This window comes from Capra hircus, chromosome 9 (assembly GCF_001704415.2).
Source record: "Capra hircus breed San Clemente chromosome 9, ASM170441v1, whole genome shotgun sequence".
NCBI classification, from domain to species: domain Eukaryota; kingdom Metazoa; phylum Chordata; class Mammalia; order Artiodactyla; family Bovidae; genus Capra; species Capra hircus.
Genome location: NC_030816.1, coordinates 21,804,429 through 21,824,314, shown reverse-complemented (window position 1 = coordinate 21,824,314; position 19,886 = coordinate 21,804,429). Strand labels below are relative to the sequence as shown.

The 19,886-nt window shown below is 39.9% G+C and overlaps 2 protein-coding genes across 4 annotated transcripts in view; one reads left to right on the top strand and one right to left on the bottom strand.

Annotated features, from left to right (window-relative positions):
* Positions 1-19,886, top strand: part of NT5DC1 (5'-nucleotidase domain containing 1) — a 119,338-nt gene that overhangs the window by 7,224 nt on the left and 92,228 nt on the right. Inside the window, exons 3-6 of one of the 2 annotated variants that reach the window (XM_018053044.1) lie at positions 676-747; positions 3,318-3,424; positions 6,818-6,897; positions 10,329-10,410. In XM_018053044.1, the coding sequence (XP_017908533.1) occupies positions 676-747; positions 3,318-3,424; positions 6,818-6,897; positions 10,329-10,410 (341 nt within the window). Of the gene's footprint in view, positions 1-675; positions 748-3,317; positions 3,425-6,817; positions 6,898-10,325; positions 10,411-19,886 lie in introns of both variants that reach the window. The other variant, XM_005684544.3, reaches the window with a different exon arrangement.
* COL10A1 (collagen type X alpha 1 chain) lies at positions 11,766-19,805 on the bottom strand. 2 transcript variants are annotated; one of them, XM_005684543.2, is made up of 3 exons: positions 19,764-19,805; positions 19,102-19,270; positions 11,766-14,592 (listed from the first exon to the last, which is right to left on the bottom strand). In XM_005684543.2, the coding sequence occupies exons 2-3, from the start codon at positions 19,253-19,255 to the stop codon at positions 12,722-12,724; spliced, it is 2,025 nt and encodes a 674-aa protein (XP_005684600.2). In that variant the 5' UTR covers positions 19,256-19,270; positions 19,764-19,805; the 3' UTR covers positions 11,766-12,721. The 2 variants fall into 2 exon arrangements, with proteins under 2 accessions (XP_005684600.2, XP_017908531.1); XM_018053042.1 differs by lacking the exon at positions 19,764-19,805 and having other exon boundaries at positions 12,631-14,592; positions 19,102-19,358.

Here is a 19,886-nt window from a genome sequence, read left to right as displayed (position 1 = left end):
CAAAGTAAATGATGTTTGTAAAGTACCCTGTCCTTTTCTTTTCATTCTGTTGGTATTTGGTGGCCATTATGCCTTCTTGTTTTTATTACTCATAATAATGACTCTGAACCCACTTTTCCTCCCAAATCCCATAAGTCTTTTACAGTGAAGAACTTAAAACTTAGTGTTTGACTTTCTTTTAGTGATTTTCAATAATATGCCTAGCCCAGAGGGCTGGTTCTTATAGCCTGACCTAAATTGAGGCAGTCTAAAGAGTACAGAAAAGATTCTGGCCAAGATCTTAACTTGTAAAATATGAATGTGTGTTTGTGTGTGTTTTATTTAATGAAAAACATTTGTGCATTTTAGCAGAGGCATACAATGGTGCTCATTTTTTGTTCTGAGTTTTTTGTTTTTTTTTTTTTCCCCTCAGCTCAAAGAGTTTAGACACTACATATGCTGTCCTTGGTTTGCCCACATAGCAGCTTTCCTCATGTACTTGCTCTGAGGATATTTAATTTTAGAATTCTTGAATTTTAGAATTCAAGAGCTTACTTGTTTAATTAACATGTTATTCACCTGGGTGGGAGAGTCTTTTTTTAGTATTAGGACTTTTTGAAAATATAACTTATTATTTCTTGAGTTACGTATTAATAAGTATGTGAACTGATTGGTAATCAGACTTTTCTGTTTCAGTTGCAAGGGCTTGGCACTGGATCTGGAAGATGGGAACTTCATTAAACTTGCAGATAACGGCACCGTGCTCAGGTAATAGAATTTAGTTGTGGTGTCAAAACTTTACTCTTTTATTACCATGTAGGATTAGACTGTTAAGGTATGGATTAAACAAGATTATTACTTTAGTCAATCAGATGAGAGATTGTGTGCCTGCAGGTCTTTGTAGGAATCGTTTGAGCCATTTTAATATAAATCTGGGAGCATTAGATTGAAAAGTCTAATTCTTTACATTTAGCTTATCAGAAATATTTGCACAGGAAATACAGTAGAATGTTAACTTGCTTTTTGACTGCCTCTACTGCAAAAGAGCCTGGGAATTTTATCATGTTAACTTGGAGTAAAATTGAAGCTCTCTTTATTAAGGAAGAAGAAAAGAATGGACATGGGATAGAATTGGTGGTCTAGACACACCTCTCTTTCTTCCACTTGTCGAGATTTGCCCCCATCATGCAGGACTCATGTTTTATCTCAGCTTCTGGAAGTGTTTCAGATTCCTCCAGCCTTCATCAGTGTCTCCCCCTCCCGAGCTTAGGGCTGACTCCCTTTCCTTCCCTCTTCTTAGTTAGTGTTAGTTGCTGAGTCATGTCCGACTCTTTGCAACCCCATGAACTATAGCCCACCAGGCTCCTCTGTTCATGGAATCCACCAGGCAAGAATACTGGAGTGGGTTGCCATTCCGTTCTCCAGGGGATCTTCCTGACCCAGGGATTGAACCTGGGTCTCCTGTATCACGGGCCGATTCTTTGCCATCTGAGCCACCAGGGAAGGTGAGTCCAACACTTTGAGTGTTAACAAGAGTAGGGCAAGCATGGACAGAGGAGTCTGACAGGCTACAGTCCATAAGGTCGCAAAGAGTTGCGCACAACTGAAGCAACTTAGCACAGCACGGAACAAGCAGTGGAAAAGCAGCTGGCATCACTGCTCTGTGTTTTACAAAAGGTCCCATGGGGTAAGCGTCTATTTTCCTTTCAAAACTGACAGTGCAGGCAAGTTAACGGGGCTGTGCAGTTGTGTGATTTATTATTTATGCTGACTCAGTTGGAATCCAAGAAGAGGATGCTCATCCCTTTGGGTGCATCATTCCTTTTGTACAGTACAGGCTCACCCTCTACCCAGACTGCCCCCTAAGGTGGAGCTAGCTGGAGCAGATGTCGTTCCACTTCTGATAATTTTGTAATTCATTTCATCTTTTTTCCTCAGGCAGCTAGAGATATGAGTATATGTATTCATTTGTATGTATAAATAAACATAGATGTATATATGCACACACATATATACATACATACACACAATGCAGCTTTGACTGTGACCTTTAATGTCCCTTTCAGATTCTTACAGTGTACTTCGCTATCTTCAGTCATGGTTAAAACAATAGAAATCATTCTGCAACTTTGCTTCTTTCTTTGTTCTGTCTGTCTGTCTGTCCGCATCCCCAACATCATTTCCCCAAGGTCTGACCATCTCCATTCAAGTTTGGCTAACTGGCCAGCTCCTCCTGAGTTTATAAGCTTATATCGTTGATGCTTGCTTTCCAACGACATAGTAGATACCTTTTCCTATTTCCTGCTCAAGATTCCTCCACTTTAATATAGCTTTAATTATATAAATGTTAACCTCTATAAAAAGGATCCTAATTATGATTTTCTTCCATTTGCCTTTCTTATTTCATTTCCATTTTCTTCATTTTGCTTTGCTACCACAGTCTAACTCCAAGAAAAGAAGAATGATACTCCTTAGCATTGTAATTTCTCATAATAAACTACATGAAATATTAACTGTTTTTCAATAGGGTAAGATTCCCTTAACCAGGCCCAACCGATGTAAAAGCAGTATTTTGAGCACAAAAAATAGCTACTTTCTTGTCTTCCTGTTCCAGGTTTTGCCATGTCCGTCTTACTGTTTCCCATTGTGTTTTTAGCTCTGCTATGTCCTTCAGTGGCATATTACTACCCCATCTTCATCTTCATAGTCCCTGTGCTTGCGCAGCCCTGGGTACCAGGCACATCTCTCCTCCTGCAGGCCTCAGCTCTTGCTCTGACTGTTGCACTCTCTCCTCCCCATAGGCCAGCTTCCCACCTAGTCCCTGCAGTTGTTTCCTCTTTGTTCCATTAGACAAGTCTTATCTGCATGGTTAATGGACAACTTCTTAGGCAAGGCTTGTCCTATTTCTCCCAGAGAAGTTGTAGTTTATAGATTGGTCTGGGGCATCTATCACACCGTTGACCTCAGAATGTGCTTCTCCTGATCACTTGCTGGTTGAGGGGTGAAATGGAGGGAGAAAAAGAGCTGTCCAGAGAAATGCCTTTCAAAAAAGAGGGGATATATGTTTATGTATGGCTGATTCACTTTACAGTACAACATTGTAAAACAACTATACTCCAATAAAAATTTTAAAAATAAAATTTAAGAAATAACATAATAAAAAAAGGGAGAAATCCTTATAGAATCCTAAATGGGGAAGTCATCCAGTTGGAAACTTTTTTCTTAAAAAACCCTTTAGTAGTATTGGAGTGAATTAATAAGTTAATAATAGCAAGGCTGGAGGAAGGTGTGTTCAAGGGAACCACCGATGAACCATGTGCCTCATCTCTTCAAACCAGGGCCAGCCACGGCACAAAGATGCTGTCTCCGGAGGCGCTGGCGGCAGAGTTTGGCAGGAAGGAGTGGAAGCACTTCATGCCGGACACGGGAATGGCCTTCCGGTCAGGTACGGTTGTGGGGGCAGCGCCGCCATTCCCTCGCCTGATGTTTTGGATCCTGAACCTGTGGCATCAAGACACAGAGCAAAAAAAAAAAAAAAAAAACAGAGCAGACCGTCCTTGCCCCCTGCTGGGCAGGATGCACAAGACAGCAGCTGTGCTTTCATAGAAATTGGATGTATTATTTCCCACGTGTGTCTGGTTTTTCTTTGGCAGTTGGTTCGGTTTTATTTAATGTTTTTATTGATTCACCTTTTACTTGTTCTGGAGTAACGAAGACTTAGCACTTAGGAATAATACCTTACTTATTCTGTATTAATTCATTACCTGCACAGTCCTTTTATTTCTCCGTTCCCCGCTTCTCCCCACATTCATATTCCTCACCTCTCCTGTTTTCTAGAATTCTTTTCTTTACTGCCATTTCTAATATCTTCTACCATTGTTCCCCCCCCTTTATTGCGAGTGATTTTACACAGCTTTTCCCCACTCTCCTTAAAGAGTTTTACCATGAGCAAACATGAAAAGATTTTTCAAAAATTATTTATAGACAACAGGTGTGCATAAATCAATAAAGAATGATTAAAATACTTATAAACAGATAGACCTCATTAAAAGTCTTAATTGTTAGTTTTTTATTTGTTCTAGGTTTTTTTGGTCATTTTCTCCCATACTACAGTTTTGAAATACACCTATTTTCCTTTTGAAAATACAGTAACTGGAAAATGGTTGGAGTTATTCCTTATTGCTATTGTGTTTTTATTTGTCATATTTGCTGTCTTTGGGTGGTTTGTTTTCTCATAGTGAGAAGAAAACGTCAGGAAGTATGTATTATTTTAATAAAATAAGTTGATAGGAAAAACAGATTTCACCTTGGGGTTAGGTGTAGAATGCTTTCACACATCTCAGCTCACAATGCTAGGAAGTTAAATGGGTAGATTTACATTTTATTCAAGTGGTAAGGAGGACTCCTGTAGTCTCTCCAGATGTATGTGTACAAGCATGCATGCTTATTCACGTCCATCTCTTTTAGACTCTATGAGCTGTGGCCCACCAGTCTCCTCTGTCCATGGAATTTACTGGAATGGGTTGCCATTTCCTACTGCAGGGCATCTTCCCGACCTAGGGATCAAACCTGCGTCTCTTGTGCCTGTTATATTGGCGGGCGGTACCACTGTGCCATCTGTCCAGATGTACGCAGTTGTAAATAGAGGTGAACAACATGGGTTTGAACTGGGCAGGTCCACTTATACCAGCTAGCTGGTTCAGGCAGGTCACTCGGTATCACAGACCAAGAGATTAGATGCACTGAGGGTAGTGAGCCTTGGGAATCTGTGTCCACTGTCCTGGTCCCTGCAGCCCTGGCATGTCATGTGGTCTGACAGCATAGCAGGGTGGGCAGAGATGTATGTGGGCCGTCTTCTCCCTTTTCTCCAAATTCTTGCTTTTCCTCATACTGACAAAGACATCTCTTCTTTCTTAAGAATGAAAACTAGTCTGAAATGTTTCCAACAATTTTAGCTGGGAAAGAGTAAAAAAAAAAGACGACGACTATGACAACCTTAGTATTCTTAACAGAGGAAAAGGACATGCAAACCTATGCAACCAGTTTGTGAATTAACAGAACTTGACTTCATTTCTTTTATATTCTTGATAATTTGGCATGAAGATGTGAGGGTGTTAAGTAACATTTAAAGGGATAAACATCTGGACCTTACAGAGAGTTTTCTCTTAATTTACCGTGACGCTTCTTCTTTCCAACATACAGCTAACTCTTGAGCAACTCAGGAATTAGGGACACTTACCTCAAGAAGTTGAAAATCTTGAGTATAACTTTGTTGTCAGCCCTCCCTAATTGGAGTTCCTCCCTGTCTCAGTTTCTGCATCTGTGGGTTCAACTTACTGCGGGTCACAGATCGTGAACTGCTATAGTATTTATTGTATTTATTTACGTGTGGAAAAAAATACATGTAAAAGTGGACTTGTGCAGTTCACACCTGTGTTGTTCAAAGGTTGACTGTAATCCATTCAGTTTTTGGATCATTCAACAAGCATTTATTGAGTGCCTACAATATACTGGAAATTGTGCATAGTAGACACTAAGACACAAGGCCACTATGTTCCATGACCTCATACATAGCTTACAAATGGAGGAAGGGGTCAGGCAGTTACAATAATCTGCACAAAAGTAATTGTAATTTGAAAAGTACTCCCTTATATTAAACTGAAATCCGGCTCCACCTGTTGATCCTGCTCGATTCCTCTTTGTACCAGGAGTTCTCAGGACAGAGGACTCTGTGAGGTTTGTGCTCAAAGTGGAGTGGTTGCTCCTCGTTGCAGTCTGCCGGAGTGAGAGAGCAGTGAGCGTGTGACGTGAAAGGAAAGAACAGAGAAGCGCCCTTGATTCCACCAGGCCTTCTGAGGAGAAGCGCAGAGAGCGCTTCCCAGAATTGTCAACCCGAGGGACAGGAAGTTGGGGCCTGCAGGCACTGATTCCTGACCTGTCCATTGAGGCTTTCCACATGGGCTCTAGAGGCTTCCAGAGAGAGGGAATGACGCAGGTGTGGCTTGAGGAAGGACAGTGGTGTTCAGCACAGCTGTGGCTGGGGCCAGCCGTGGACCAAGGGGATGTGACATGCATCCTCCAAAGTGTCTTCTGCCCAGGGACAGCAGATTCAAAAGTGCTGTCAGTGCCAAGGAAGGGCTCAACTTGAATTCTAGCCTCAGGCCAAGGAGGATAAATCACACCCTTTGCTCTCCAAGATCTAGAGTGTGCCTGTGCTGTGCTTATAAGTTTTTCTTTTTTTAAATATAAATTTGTTTATTTTAATTGGAGGTTAATTACTTTACAATATTGTATTGGTTTTAAGTTTTTCTAAGATAAGCACACACTGTGTCCTCACGTGATGTGAGGACACATTTTTTTTTTGGTTCCTTTTCTCACCCTGGCTGTTTTTACATTGCACTGAAATTTGTCTGAAGTTGCATAAAGATTGAATGTGAGACTCCAGGGGATCAACCAACACAGTTAGTGAATGTACTTCGTGGTACTCCAGTGTTAGGTTGATGGTTTTGAAATTCAGTGACACTGATAATACAAATTGTGACTTTTTCATAATGTATTTCATACTTATGATATAGTCTTTAATTTTGCATTAAAATGTTTTTGATAAAATGCTTAACTTATACATATCATTTTATTATAACTTTTTTATATTAATAGAGGCATTATAGTGAAGCCTTCTTTAAAAGACAGTGGATGACAGGGTAGTAGAGTGGTTCTGAATTGAAATAGAAGCTCCTTTAAGTAACTAAACCAAAATATAGCCTCTTTTAGCCAAGTTTTCCGTATCACATAAATGAGGCATTAATTTGATCCCAGTTTAAAATTGTGTTCTTTTTAGGAAAATACTACTTTTATGATAACTACTTTGACCTGCCTGGAGCTCTTCTATGTGCCAGAGTGGTAGACTCTTTAACAAAGGTGAGTGGGGCCTCATTTCTTAGAAACTATGGTATGTTATTTGGCCATAAATTGGAGCTTTTGAGCTTAATAAATTTATGACCTTTTTGGCTCATAAATTTGAGCTTCCCTGGTAGCTCAGATGGTAAAGAAACCGTCTGCAATACAGGAGAACTGGCTTGAGAAGATCCCCTGGAGGAGGGCATGGCAACCCACCCCAGTATTCTTGCTTCGAGAATCCCCGTGGACAGAGGAGCCTACATGTACAGAGGGCTACAGCCCATGGTATCGCAAAGAATCTGACATGACTGAGCAACTAAGCGCACATGCATACTGAGGACTTAATTATATATGTCTTTCGAGTTGAGACTTTACTCATTTTCCTTCCTTTCACAGGTTACCAAGAAGGAAAGACATAGAGAAACTGGTCAAAGTATTTTTGGAAAATTAAATAACGACCATACCTAAGGATAATAAACCTGTTCTCCAGCAGGGGGTGCAAAAGTCTAGAAAAAGAAAATACCAAACCTGCCTGTGGAGAAATACTTCTTGTTTTCATTAGCAGAGTTTTTAAAATAAAGAAATGTAAAGAAATTCCATGTGTCTTTTTAAGCATTGTTAGATAGTATAAAACCAGAAAAATGGGATGAAATGTTAAAAATGATCATTTTGAGAATAGTTTAATGTATATAGTTTTTTTTCTATGTCCTAGGTATCAGGATTAAATAGATCTCTGGTTATATCAGTTTATACTTAGAGCTTAAGAACTATGACCATAAATTGGTTTTATGCCAGAATCCCGTACCTTTTTGCCTGTATTGTCTTTCAAAATGACAGTGATGTTTCTGATAGGCCTCAGTTCAGTCGCTCAGTCATGTCTGACTTTGCGACCCCATGGACTGCAGTACTTCAAGGCTTCCCTGTCCATCACCAGCTCCCAGAGTTCACTCAAACTCAGTCCATTGAGTCAGTGATGCCATCCAACCATCTCATCCTCTGTCATCCCCTTCTCCTCCCACCTTCAGTCTTTCCCAGCATCAGGGTCTTTTCAAATGAGTCAGTTCTTTGAAACAGGTGGCCAAAGTATTGGAGTTTCAGCTTCAGCATCAGTCCTTCCAGTGAACACCCAGGACTGATCTCCTTTAGGATGGACTGGTTGGATCTCCTTGCAGTCCAAAGGACTCTCAAGAGTCTTCTCCAACACTACAGTTCAAAAGCATGAATTCTTCGGCACTCAGCTTTCTCTATAGTTCAACTCTCACGTCCATACATGACTGCTGGAAAAATCACAGCTTTTACTAGATGGACCTTTGTTGGCAAAGTAATGTCTCTGCTTTTTAATATGCTGTCTAGGTTGGTCCTAACTTTCCTTTCAAGGAGCAAGTGTCTTTTAATTTCATGGCTGCAGTCACCATCTGCAGTGATTTGGGAGCCCAGAACAATAAAGTCTGTCACTGTTTCCATCGTTTCCCCATCTATTTGCCTTGAAGTAATGGGACCAGATGCCATGATCTTAGTTTTCTGAATGTTGAGCTTTAAGCCAACTTTTTCACTTTCTTTCACTTTCAACAAGAGGCTCTTTAGTTCTTCTTTGCTTTCTGCCATAAGGGTGGTATCATCTGCATATCTGAGGTTACTGATATTTCTCCAGGCAGTCTTGATTCCAGCTTGTGCTTCTTCCAGCCCAGCGTTTCTCATGATGTACTCTGCATATAAGTTAAATAAGCAGGGTGACAATATACAGCCTTGACATATTCCTTTTCCTGTTTGGAACCAGTCTGTTGTCCATGTCCAGTTCTAACTGTTGCTTCCTGACCTGCATACAGATTTCTCAAGAGGCAGGTCAGATGGTCTGGTATTCCCATCTCTTTCAGAATTTTCCACAGTTCATTGTGATCCACCCAGTCAAAGGCTTTGGCATAGTCAATAAAGCAGAAATAGATGTTTTTCTGGAACTCTCTTGCTTTTTTGATGATCCAGCGGATGTTGGCAATGTGATCTCTGGTTCCTCTGCCTTTTCTAAAACCAGCTTGAACATCAGGAAGTTCACGGTTCACGTATTGCTGAAGCCTGGCTTGGAGAATTTTGAGCATTACTTTACTAGCATGTGAAATGAGTGCAATTGTGGTAATTTGAGCTTTCTTTGGCATTTGCCTTTCTTTGGGGTTGGAATGAAAACTGACCTTTTCCAGTCCTGTGTCCACTGCTGAGTTTTCCATATTTGCTGACATGTTGAGTGCAGCAGTTTCACAGCATCATCTTTTAGCATTTGAAATAGGTCAACTGGAATCCCATCACCTCCACTAGCTTTGTTCTTAGTGATGCTTCCTAAGGGCCACTTGACTTCACATTCTAGGATGTCTGGCATGAAGATCTTTTCAATATAGTTCTCCTGTGTATTCTTGCCACCTCTTCTTGATATCTTCTGCTTCTGTTAGGTCCATACCATTTGTGTTCTTTATTGAGCCCATCTTTGCATGAAGTGTTCCCTTGGTATCTCTGATTTTCTTGAAGAGATCTCTAGTCTTTCCCAGTCTGTTGTTTTCCTCTATTTCTTTGCATTGATCACTGAGGAAGGCTTTCTTATCTCTTCTTGCTATTCTTTGGGACTCTGCATTCAGATAGGACTAGATGATGGTTTCTTTTTGAATCAGAATTACAGGTCATGTGTTTATGAAAGTTTCTCTTGAGCCATAGTTCTGGCTTGTAGAAGTTGTTACGGGATGGAGTCAGCTTCTCATTTTATAGTGACTGTAACAAATGCACCGATCTTTAAATATTTTGGGTTTGATATAATTTAAATACTATCTAGTAGTTAGTATTTGTTTATATAGGACACTGGTTAATATCTCCAAGGAAGCACGGGGCTATAGGGTTGTGTATTTTCCTGTTTACTTGCTTTCTGGGTTAAAAAAAAAAATACTTAGCATAAATGATTTGAATTTTAGATTAGGAACCTCCTTCATCTCACCAGTAGAGACTTGATGCTCTTGTTTACTGAAACTCAGGTAAATGTGCACAGAATCGTAAAGTAACCAGCTTTTGCAGTTTTAAGGCTGCAGGCCTTTTAGCTCCATTGATGCCATGGTACAGGAAGCGACATATCCTGATACCTCCTAAGCTGTAACATTGTAGGTTTGTTCACGTGTTAAAAGTAGTGTATATTGTTTAGACTTTATAATGCATGGAAATTTTTATTTTATTTGGGTTATATGGGTTACATTAATATTTAGTCATATGTATATACATCTCTATAGCCATGATTTTCATGGAAGATATTTTTCTATGATCCCATCTGGAAAAGTGAGAAGTTTATTAATCTATTTCCTAAAACACGAATCCCTATTTTATAGTGCAGTAATATAGTTGTTTGCCAAGTGTTTTCTACTATGCTTAAAAACAGAATTATTACTTGTGTCACATTTGGATTTGTTTTTTTTTTTCTTTAGCAGAACAATGGTCAAAAACCATTTGATTTTTGGAAGGATATAGTTGCTGGTATACAACATAATTATAAGATGTCAGCTTTTAAAGGTGAGTAATGTGAAGAGAGACTTTATTTCTTTTATTTTTATTTTTGGAAGATCATTGCTTCACAGTGTTGCAGTAGTTTCCTGCCATACATCAGCACGAATCAGTCAGGATTGTGCATTCATCCCCCTTCCTCATTAGCCTCCCTCCCACCCCGTCCGGCCCTCTAGGTTGTCACCGGGTGCAAGGCTGAGCTCTGTGTTATGTGGCAGCTTCCCACTCGTCATCTGTTCTACACGATAGTGTGTGTATGTCTGTGCTACTTTCTCAACTTCTCCTGCCCTCTCCTTCCCCGGCTGTGTCCACAAGTTCGTTCTCTGTGTCTGTGTCTCCATTTCTTGGAGAGAGGCTTTAGATGTTTGTTCAGTGCTGTGCGTCTGATGAATTACTTAGGAGGTACCTATTTTTTACGTACCTTAATTAGGATTTCATTTGGCCCTAGATATTGCTATAACTTGATACTGGTTATAGTCAGCTGCTTTTCTTCATGTCTGTTTAATGGCCATCATTGCCAGTATTCTAAGAGATGCTGTCTTTTACATGCTTGCCAATAGGACTGTCTTGTGGATACCCCAGAATTTGGTCTTTCTTGGCTTGGAAATGAGATTGGTGACAGCTGTAACCATTAGTGTAGTAATTATAGACGGAGAGGAAGAGTGAAAATTCTGTTTGTAATGCTTAAAAGCAGGTTGAGCTCACACAGAATGGGAGCAGAGATCACCAACCCAAGCCCAGGCTTTTACGGTTCCATCAACAGGTTTGCTTGGGTTACACAGAAACATTGCTTCTAAGGCATTAAGAGACGCCTTTATAGTATGGTACCTGAGTGACTTGAACCAGACTGTCCTAATTCAGCCTTTGGACTGGTGGATGCTCACAGGCAGTGTTTTTCGCTGAGAAAAATAAAATGTTGCCGTTTGATTGGCATAAAAATTCTTGCCTGCCTTTTAATGTCATTAAGACATCAAAATGATCCTAAATATTATGACTAAAAACATGTCAAGGCAGTGAATAACTGCAGAATATTTGTTCAAACTACATGTTTCTCTGCTGCCTGCTTCTTTCCTTCCTAGAAGAATATCACTGACTTGGTGATTGTCTTACTTTTCTGTTCCCAGTCCCCAGCCCTTCACCCTGTAGATCACATGTGGTTCTGTTTGATGGCTTTCACAGTCAACAGTGAGTGCTTGGGTGTGTGGAAATGCCCATCTCCAGTAGAAGGGTATATCCATGCCCCTTGCAAAAGCTACCCACCACTTTATCATTTTACTTTTTATTAACTTTGTAAAATGAAAACCCTTAAAAGAGTGGTTGAGAAGAGCAAATTGCTGGTTTCAAATAAATTCAACATGATCATCTATTGATGTTATTTTATTGCATTGTAAATAAGGAGTAGATAAAACTTTTCATGAGGCACAGCTTATGAGTTTTAAACAGAAACATTAAAATACAGTACAGAGCAGAAATAAATATCTTTTCATTTCTAGTCAGATTTTGAAACCCTTGATATTACAATTTCACTGGAATGGGAGGCCCAAGGTACATATGCTAATACTCTATAAACCCACAAAATCATATTAACATTATCATTAAAGCAAATTAATCACACTTGTGTCAAATAAATAAAATAGGTTAGACACCATTTCCAAGTTTTAAAGGGTATATAGAAAGCTTTCAGCAGTCCACAGAAAAATTTGAAAAGGTTCATGACTAAAGCACCTTGCATTTCAGATTAACTTTAACATTAATATTTTGGGTTTCTTATGAGAGCTGTAGAAAGTCTATATGCACCTGTATACTTGAATAGATATTGACAAAAGGGGCCACTTAAACCTTCAAGTAATGTACCATCAGAAAGATCTTAGGGTATATAGTGTTTTTTAAATTTGAATATTCAAGTATTTAAGTCCCATAAAGATATATGAAATCTCCCGAATGTTTCCTGGAAATTTTCCTGTTAATTGTCAGAAATAGACTTATTTTTAAAAGGAAATGCTGAACTTCTGAAATCAAATTTGACATGATTTTGCATCACATTTCAGGGTTTTTTGCGATCACTTTTTTAGCTTATCAGGATGAAATTTTTAAATACTGAAGGAGTTCACAGAAAACTTTTAGGAGTTTTAGGATTGCTGACTAGAAACTCAAGAGGATCTTCACATATGTTTACTGTATCTGAGAGCTCAGACCTGCACTTTGGAAAACTAAAATTGGTCACATTTTTTCAGCCTACCTCCATATGCATTTCATGGGATGGGGTGGAGTTGGGGAATGCCTTTTCAAGCAGATTTGTGTTAGCTCGGTGAGAATATGCTCACATTGGAGCCACCAAGAATCCTGAGAAAGAGGAGTGGACGTACTCAGAGGAGTACAGCCCATTCGAGCCTGCATTGGGCAGCTGGAGCCACACCTGGTCGTTCTCGGTGAGGTCGATTACGGCGCTCCCTGAAGCCTGATCCAGGTAGCCCTTGATGTACTCATCATAGGTGTACATTACAGGGGTGCCGTTCTTATACAGACCTACCCAAGCATGGGTCCCTTTCACATGTATGTGGTAAGAGAAGTAATATATCCCTGGAATCTTACAGGTAAAGATTCCAGTTCTTGGGTCGTAATGCTGTTGCTTGTTATATAAAATCTTATCGAATGGGATAGGAGTACCTATAGCTGGGTAAGCTTTGGAGAGGATAACAGTGAAAGCAGACACTGGCATTCCTGTTACTCCCTGATTGGCACTAACAAACGGCCTTTGGCCTGCCTTTACAAAGTCCTCGGGCAGGGCTGCTTGGCCTGGAGGGCCTGGGGGCCCTGGGGGCCCTGGGAGGCCAGGCTCCCCAGCATTGCCTCTTGGTCCTGGAGGCCCTGGTGGCCCAGTAGGTCCATTGAGGCCCTTGACTGCTATGCCAGCTGGGCCAGGAGGCCCTGGAATTCCCGCATCGCCTTTGGATCCAGGGAATCCTGGAATGCCTGGTGGCCCAATGGGACCTCTAGTACCTGGTATTCCAGGGACACCTCTGGGCCCAGCCTCACCGTTGTGTCCAGGCACTCCCTTAGCTCCTGCTGGACCCACGGGGCCTGGGAGACCAGGGGATCCTGCGATTCCAGGGTCACCTTTTGGGCCTGGCAACCCTGGGTTACCCTTGGGACCATTGAGACCTGGCTCTCCTGGGTACCCTGGTTTTCCATCTAAGCCAGAGGAGCCCCTTTCTCCCTTTGCCCCAGGGTTTCCTGCAGGCCCCACTGGCCCCATCTCACCTTTAGGGCCTGGGAGCCCGGGGTTGCCTGGAATGCCTTTTGGTCCTTGGGGTCCCATATTCCCTGAGGGTCCGGGAAGACCTGCTTCCCCAGGATGACCTGCTGGGCCTTGTTCCCCTTTGGCACCTGGACTCCCTGGAAGGCCCACGGGTCCTCTTTGTCCCTTCAGGCCTGGCAAGCCTGGTTTCCCAAAGCCGGGAGCCCCTGGGAGCCCAGCTGTTCCTGGAGCCCCAGGGTGACCTTTCATCCCTGGGATCCCTGGCTGGCCTGGAGTTCCAGGGGCTCCTGGCTTTCCAATGCCTTCTGGTCCTTGTTCCCCAGGAGGGCCTTGGGGGCCTGGTGGGCCGGCTGGTCCCCTTTCCCCTGGAATACCCTGATCACCTTTGAGGCCTGGCTGTCCTGGTAACCCATTTTCACCTCTTTTCCCCACTCCAGGAGGGCCAGGTGGTCCCGTGGGACCCTGAGGACCTGGGAGGCCCCTCTCACCTGGGCGGCAAGGAGCACAATACCCCGTTTCCCCTTTCTGTCCATTCAGTCCAGGGACCCCTGGTGCACCCTTTTCTCCGGTAAAGCCCCTGGGACCTGGTTCTCCTGTAGGTCCTTGTGGCCCAGGTTTTCCTGGAACAGAAATTCCAGCTGGGCCGGGGCTTCCAGGTGGCCCTGGTGGGCCCCGTGGTCCTGGTAAACCAGCTGGTCCAATATCTCCTTTTGGTCCATTTAGTCCTCTCTCCCCTTGTTTTCCTGGGAGTCCTGGCAAACCTGGCTTCCCAGTGGCTGACGGTCCCGGTGGTCCTGGCAACCCTGGCTGTCCTTGGGGCCCAGGACTTCCGGTGCCGGGTTTTCCTGGTGGTCCTGACGGGCCTGGGTGCCCTCGAGGTCCAGCGGGGCCTGGTGGGCCGGGGATACCCTGCTCTCCTCTTAGTGACACGCCTGAAAGACACGCACAGGACACATGGGGTAAGGGCTTAGTGATGCTAAGGAACCACTGCTTCTCACAGTATAAACGAGGACAGGGTATTTATTGCAGTGTCAGTCAGACCATTTTGGCAGACTAGTCTTAAGTGGTTTTAGACAATTTTATATTGTTTTCAGGCATTTATATTGTTTTAAAACATACTGCTAGAGAAGATGGTTTCACAAGACTGTGGCTACCATCATACTTTCATTACGTCCTAATGATCCATGAAAATAAGCTGGGATTGAAACATTCATTTAGAATAAGAGTGCATTGGCGGTAAACTTACTAGCACATTTATTATAGGAAGATCGTCTACCTAGAAAAAGGAAAAGGAAAAAATGGCATTTGATAGGAAAAGAGGAAAAGGGCAAGTACAGAATGAAAAAGGAACAGGTTAAGAACTAAAACAACTTTCCTTCACAAAAGCTATCCTGTAAGATAAAGGAGAAACACAGTCTGTTTTAATTTACATCTGCCATGACCCTGCTGTAAACAGTTTAGATTTCGGGTTTTCTTTCGTTTGGTTGTTTTTGACCTCAGTACAAAGCATGAGCTCTTATGTTCTCTGTTATTGACTTAAAATTGAAATAAGGAATTAGAGAATTAATGTGCAAGGTACATAAAATAGTATTAAAATGGTTAAATAAAATTTTCTTTGATTAATGCAGATATTGTTGATTTCATAGATCTGTGGGTTCATTTGAACTAAATACTTCTGGTATGGTATAGTAAATTTAAACTAAAAAATTATTCAGTGCCTGTAATGTGAAATCTATTATTGAACTGTAAGTATAAGAAAAGTACAAAACACATCCTGTAAGAACTGTAGTCCCAAAGAGAATAAAACAAGTGTCCATATGATAAGTGCTTTAAGAGGTGTCCAGAGTTTTGGTTTTAGTCATTCAAAGGCGGGGTGTAACAGAGCATGGCCGGCTTTAGGATACACTATTGGGGAAGTATCACCATGTCAAAGGATCTTTAGGCAGCACTATCATATGCCTCTAGATAAGTCTTTTTTTCTCAGAAATTATTCTATATTAGCAAAGACGGTAATGAAATTACTTATATTTTTAAATATCTACTTGCAGGATTTATTTAAAATTAATTTTCTGTTTAATAAATTCTCAGAAATACACTTAGAATATATCTGTGTATACTATTAATATTAGATTCTTATGCTGTCAGAAAATGGTTCATAGTGATGGTAGATTTAGTAGATGTCAAAGTAGTTGAGTAGTTTGGTCAAAACCCTGAAAATGACTTAGAACTGTGACTTTTGAGCTCCATCTTCTTTTGTATAAAACATGTTAATATGCTTCAACTCCATTTAACTAAATCTTTAATGGCTTAAATATCAAAATGGAGACTAAAATGAAACTGATATTAAAAGAATTGAAAATTGCCTTTGAAAATATATTTTTATGGGTATAATTTCTTTTAAATGTTAACTGGTACATTACTGTATTTTTTAAATCTTTCATATTAATTAACTGGCATGTAAGAAGTAGTCAGCCAATAGTAGTTGCTAATGTATACTCTTGGATAGAGATGTTCCTGATATTTGGAAAACATTTGATAATACATGAAGTATAAAATACAGAGCATAGTCATTAAAACATATACTGAAATAGGAAAATCATTTGAGTATCTTTATATGTTGTACTAATTAGAAGTTATATTTCATTTTTCAAACAAATGTGTAGTTTTATTTACCCATTGATTTTCAGAAAATGACATGAGGAAAAAGACTATGAGAAAAATTAATTTATGGAAAAGATTTCCATATATTAGCACATACTGTTGGTGATGTTACGGTACATATGTGATATATCTATATGAACGAGTGTTAATGCCTTGCAAATAGAATAAATGAATAAAGGCTTTCTTAATGGTTTGCAGTAAAATAGGACATTTTAAAAATGCAAATCATATTAAATTGGGGTTTGATTCAGAATCTTATAAAGATCATGTCTATATAAAAATAATTGTCTTGGTCTGGTTGGAAATCTGTTTAACTGTTAAAGTAGAGAGGAAAAGCAAGTCTTGCTGTGAATGACTGAATTGAGCCTAATTTGAGACTGAAACTCCAAGACAGTGATCTCTATCACTTAAAATGTTACCCTGGTAGGTTGCAGGAGAGAAGTTTCTTAAATGTCCACAAAGTGGTTGATTGTGTCAGAGTATGGTTCCGGTGTACTCACCAGTAATGAAACCCTCTGCAGCATAATTTAGTGTTTCGACTGAGTTCTCTTAACCTTTTTGAACAGATGTGCCTAGCAACTGCACAGGAATTTCTTGTGTATCTGTTACAATTCAGTGTTTCACTATATAAATTGTGGGCTTTTGTCTTCATTTATTTGCTGCTAGATGGAGAAGGCAATGGCACCCCACTCCAGTACTCTTGCCTGGAAAATCCCATGGATGGAGGAGCCTGGTAGGCTGCAGTCCATGGGGTCGCTAAGTCGGACATGACTGAGCGACTTCACTTTCACCTTTCTCTTTCATCCATTGGAGAAGGAAATGGCAACCCACTCCAGTGTTCTTGCCTGGAGAATCCCAGGGATGGGCGAGCCTGGTGGGCTGCCGTCTATGGGGTTGCACAGAGTTGGACACGACTCAAGTGACTTAGCAATAGCAATAATGTATTTGTTTCTACTTTGTATTACCAAGTAAACTAAAGTGGATTTAATAGTTAAAATATGGCTTCTAAATTTTTCATTTGTTAACAAGATATATTTTCACTTTTTCTATAAAAGAAAAACCAGAATGATACAGTATATTATGGTGAAAAGATAGAAAATATTTTAAACTTCTAATAGTGGTGGTGCATTTTATTTTAATTCACAACTGTTTGTTATGATCTTGTAAGCTACAAAAAAAGTCTGTGATCATACAGAGTGTAGTTCAGTACTGCTTGTCATAGCATTTCAAATTGCATTTGTTGCTTCAAGAAAAGTATCAGATTTTCTTGTATTTAATTCTTTTCCTAACTGTTTTCTTTCTCATACTGTGTTTGTATTTGAGCATTGAAAGGTATCTATTTATTTCTGATCATTAAGCTACCTTTCATGAAACATTTAAAATTTCATCTTTCTTCTTAAAAAGACAATCCTATACATTCAGTTTGCTAAAAATAGTCGTCTCCAGAAGCATAATTTTTAAATTTTATGGCAAATATTCTTAGCTTTATAGGTTAAAATATGTAAGCATAATGGAAAAATATTATGGAAAAGAAATTTGTGTCCTACAGTCAGTTCATATTGCTCAGTGTAATTCAGTAATGTAGCAGGCAGTTTGTGCCAGATAGCTATTAAATGAAATTGGTGAATATGAACCTAAAAGTTGCCCTTGCTTGAGGATTTGTTAGTACTTTATATACATGATATCAGTACCCTTCATAATAGTCAAGAAAGCTGAGCCGATGAAGAACAGATTCAAGAAAAGAGTTAAAACTTAACCTAAGGCTACAGCACCAGTTCTAGAGTATTAGGAAGAGGAAGAGGAGGAGAGAAGTAATAATAGAAGTAGAATTAATGGAAGTAGTATGGAAAATAGAAGCAGGCCACCTCATGCGAAGAGCTGACTCATTGGAAAAGACTCTGATGCAGGGAGGGATTGGGGGCAGGAGGAGAAGGGGACGGCAGAGGATGAGATGGCTGGATGGCATCACGGACTCGATGGACATGAGTTTAAGTGAAATCTGGGAGTTGGTGATGGACAAGGAGGCCTGGCGTGCTGCGATTCATGGGGTCGCAAAGAGTCAGACATGACTGAGCGACTGAATTGAACTGAAGCACTTTGCATATTAACTAATTTAAGTCTCAGAACCGCCCTTTGAAATAGACATACGTGCCTTGTTTTACAAATAAGTGAGCTAAAGCATGGAGAGGATAAGTAACTAACTCAGAGTTGCATAAAGCAGTTAGGTCTGTGCACTTAACAACTAAACTAAACCAAAATGCATTAAAAAAAATTATGAGAATTGCTACTTCATTTGTCTATTAAATTTCTCTTGTGGGAATCTCATGTTATTTGATAGCTAAGACTCAATTTTGTATGGATTTGTAAGCTAGAAAAATAAGCTGTAAAAAGAAATGTGTGTAAACATTTAGATATATAAACCTGTTACTCTTTTTGTGTACAATGGACAGTTATATTTAGTTAAAACAATTTAAACATGACTAATTTGGTTGGATTAATATGTCTAGGTTGTGGGAATTATTTGTGCAAAAAGCACACATTTGAGGGAAAAAATTCTACACCTAAAATTTCCTAATATTCTTTAGGTATTTCTGCTATTCTTGTGTAAAGGATATGAATGTTCTTGAATAGACCTACTTTTCCATTTTGGGCTATTTAAGGAGTTTGAAGGTAATTTAATGCCAAATAAAATTAAAAAAACATTTTGCTAAAGAGATCATTAAGATTATATACAGCAACAACCCAGTAGTTAATACAGCAAGATATATAGTTCAGTTTACCTTTACCCTTTATGGCATAAGGGATGAAGAACTGTGTCTTGGTGTTGGATGGTGGGCCTTTTATGCCCGTAGGTGTTTGGTATTGCTCAGTATAAAACACTCCATGAACCAAGTTCAAGGACATTAGCAGCAAAAAGGCTGTTTGTGGCAGCATGATCTCAGCTGGATTCTGAAAAACAGAAAAGAATAATTTCATATAGCTTCATTATTGACCTGGTTTATTTTTCTAATGTTGCATAGATGAATTCTTCATCTACTTTTTTAACCTTATTCTGTATATCTTAAATATATTCCATAAATTGAGAGTTATAATTGTTAATTATGTGAATATATGTCTTCGTTGGTTTTAAAAACCGTGTCTAGATAATCAAGTGAAAATAAAATGATTTCAATAAAAGAAACACAGAAACTGTAGTTGGATGTCTGTATGAAATAACTCAAGATCTTTGATACAGACTGAAGTTACCAATAGTCTCAAAAACACTGAAATTCAGATTACATGTTTTTGCAAATATAGTTATAATTAAGACTATATTTTACAGACAGCTACAAATTAAACTTTCTGAGTGATTTTAGTGGAAAGCCATTATTTTAAATCACAAAGCAAATAACTGAGACTTTTTTCCAAATACGCTGACATGGAGATCTACCGGTGGACTTACCCGGACTCTAGGAGTTCCTGGAGGTGGCTTCTTACCAGTGCGCTGTGCCTTGCCCTGTGCCCAGGTGAGCACTGCAGAAGATGCCCTCTCCAGAGCTGTCCTGCAGCATTTATACTGTTTTGC

What these genes read in the sequence shown, in the direction of transcription:
- COL10A1 (XM_018053042.1), bottom strand. Translation starts at nt 19,297, where the DNA reads ATGAAATTATTCTTTTCTGTTTTTCAGAATCCAGCTGAGATCATGCTG. An exon ending in TTATGCCATAAAGGGTAAAG is followed by an intron (nt 14,593 to 19,101) that starts GTAAACTGAACT and finishes CGTGTCTTTCAG; the next exon opens with GCGTGTCACTAAGAGGAGAG.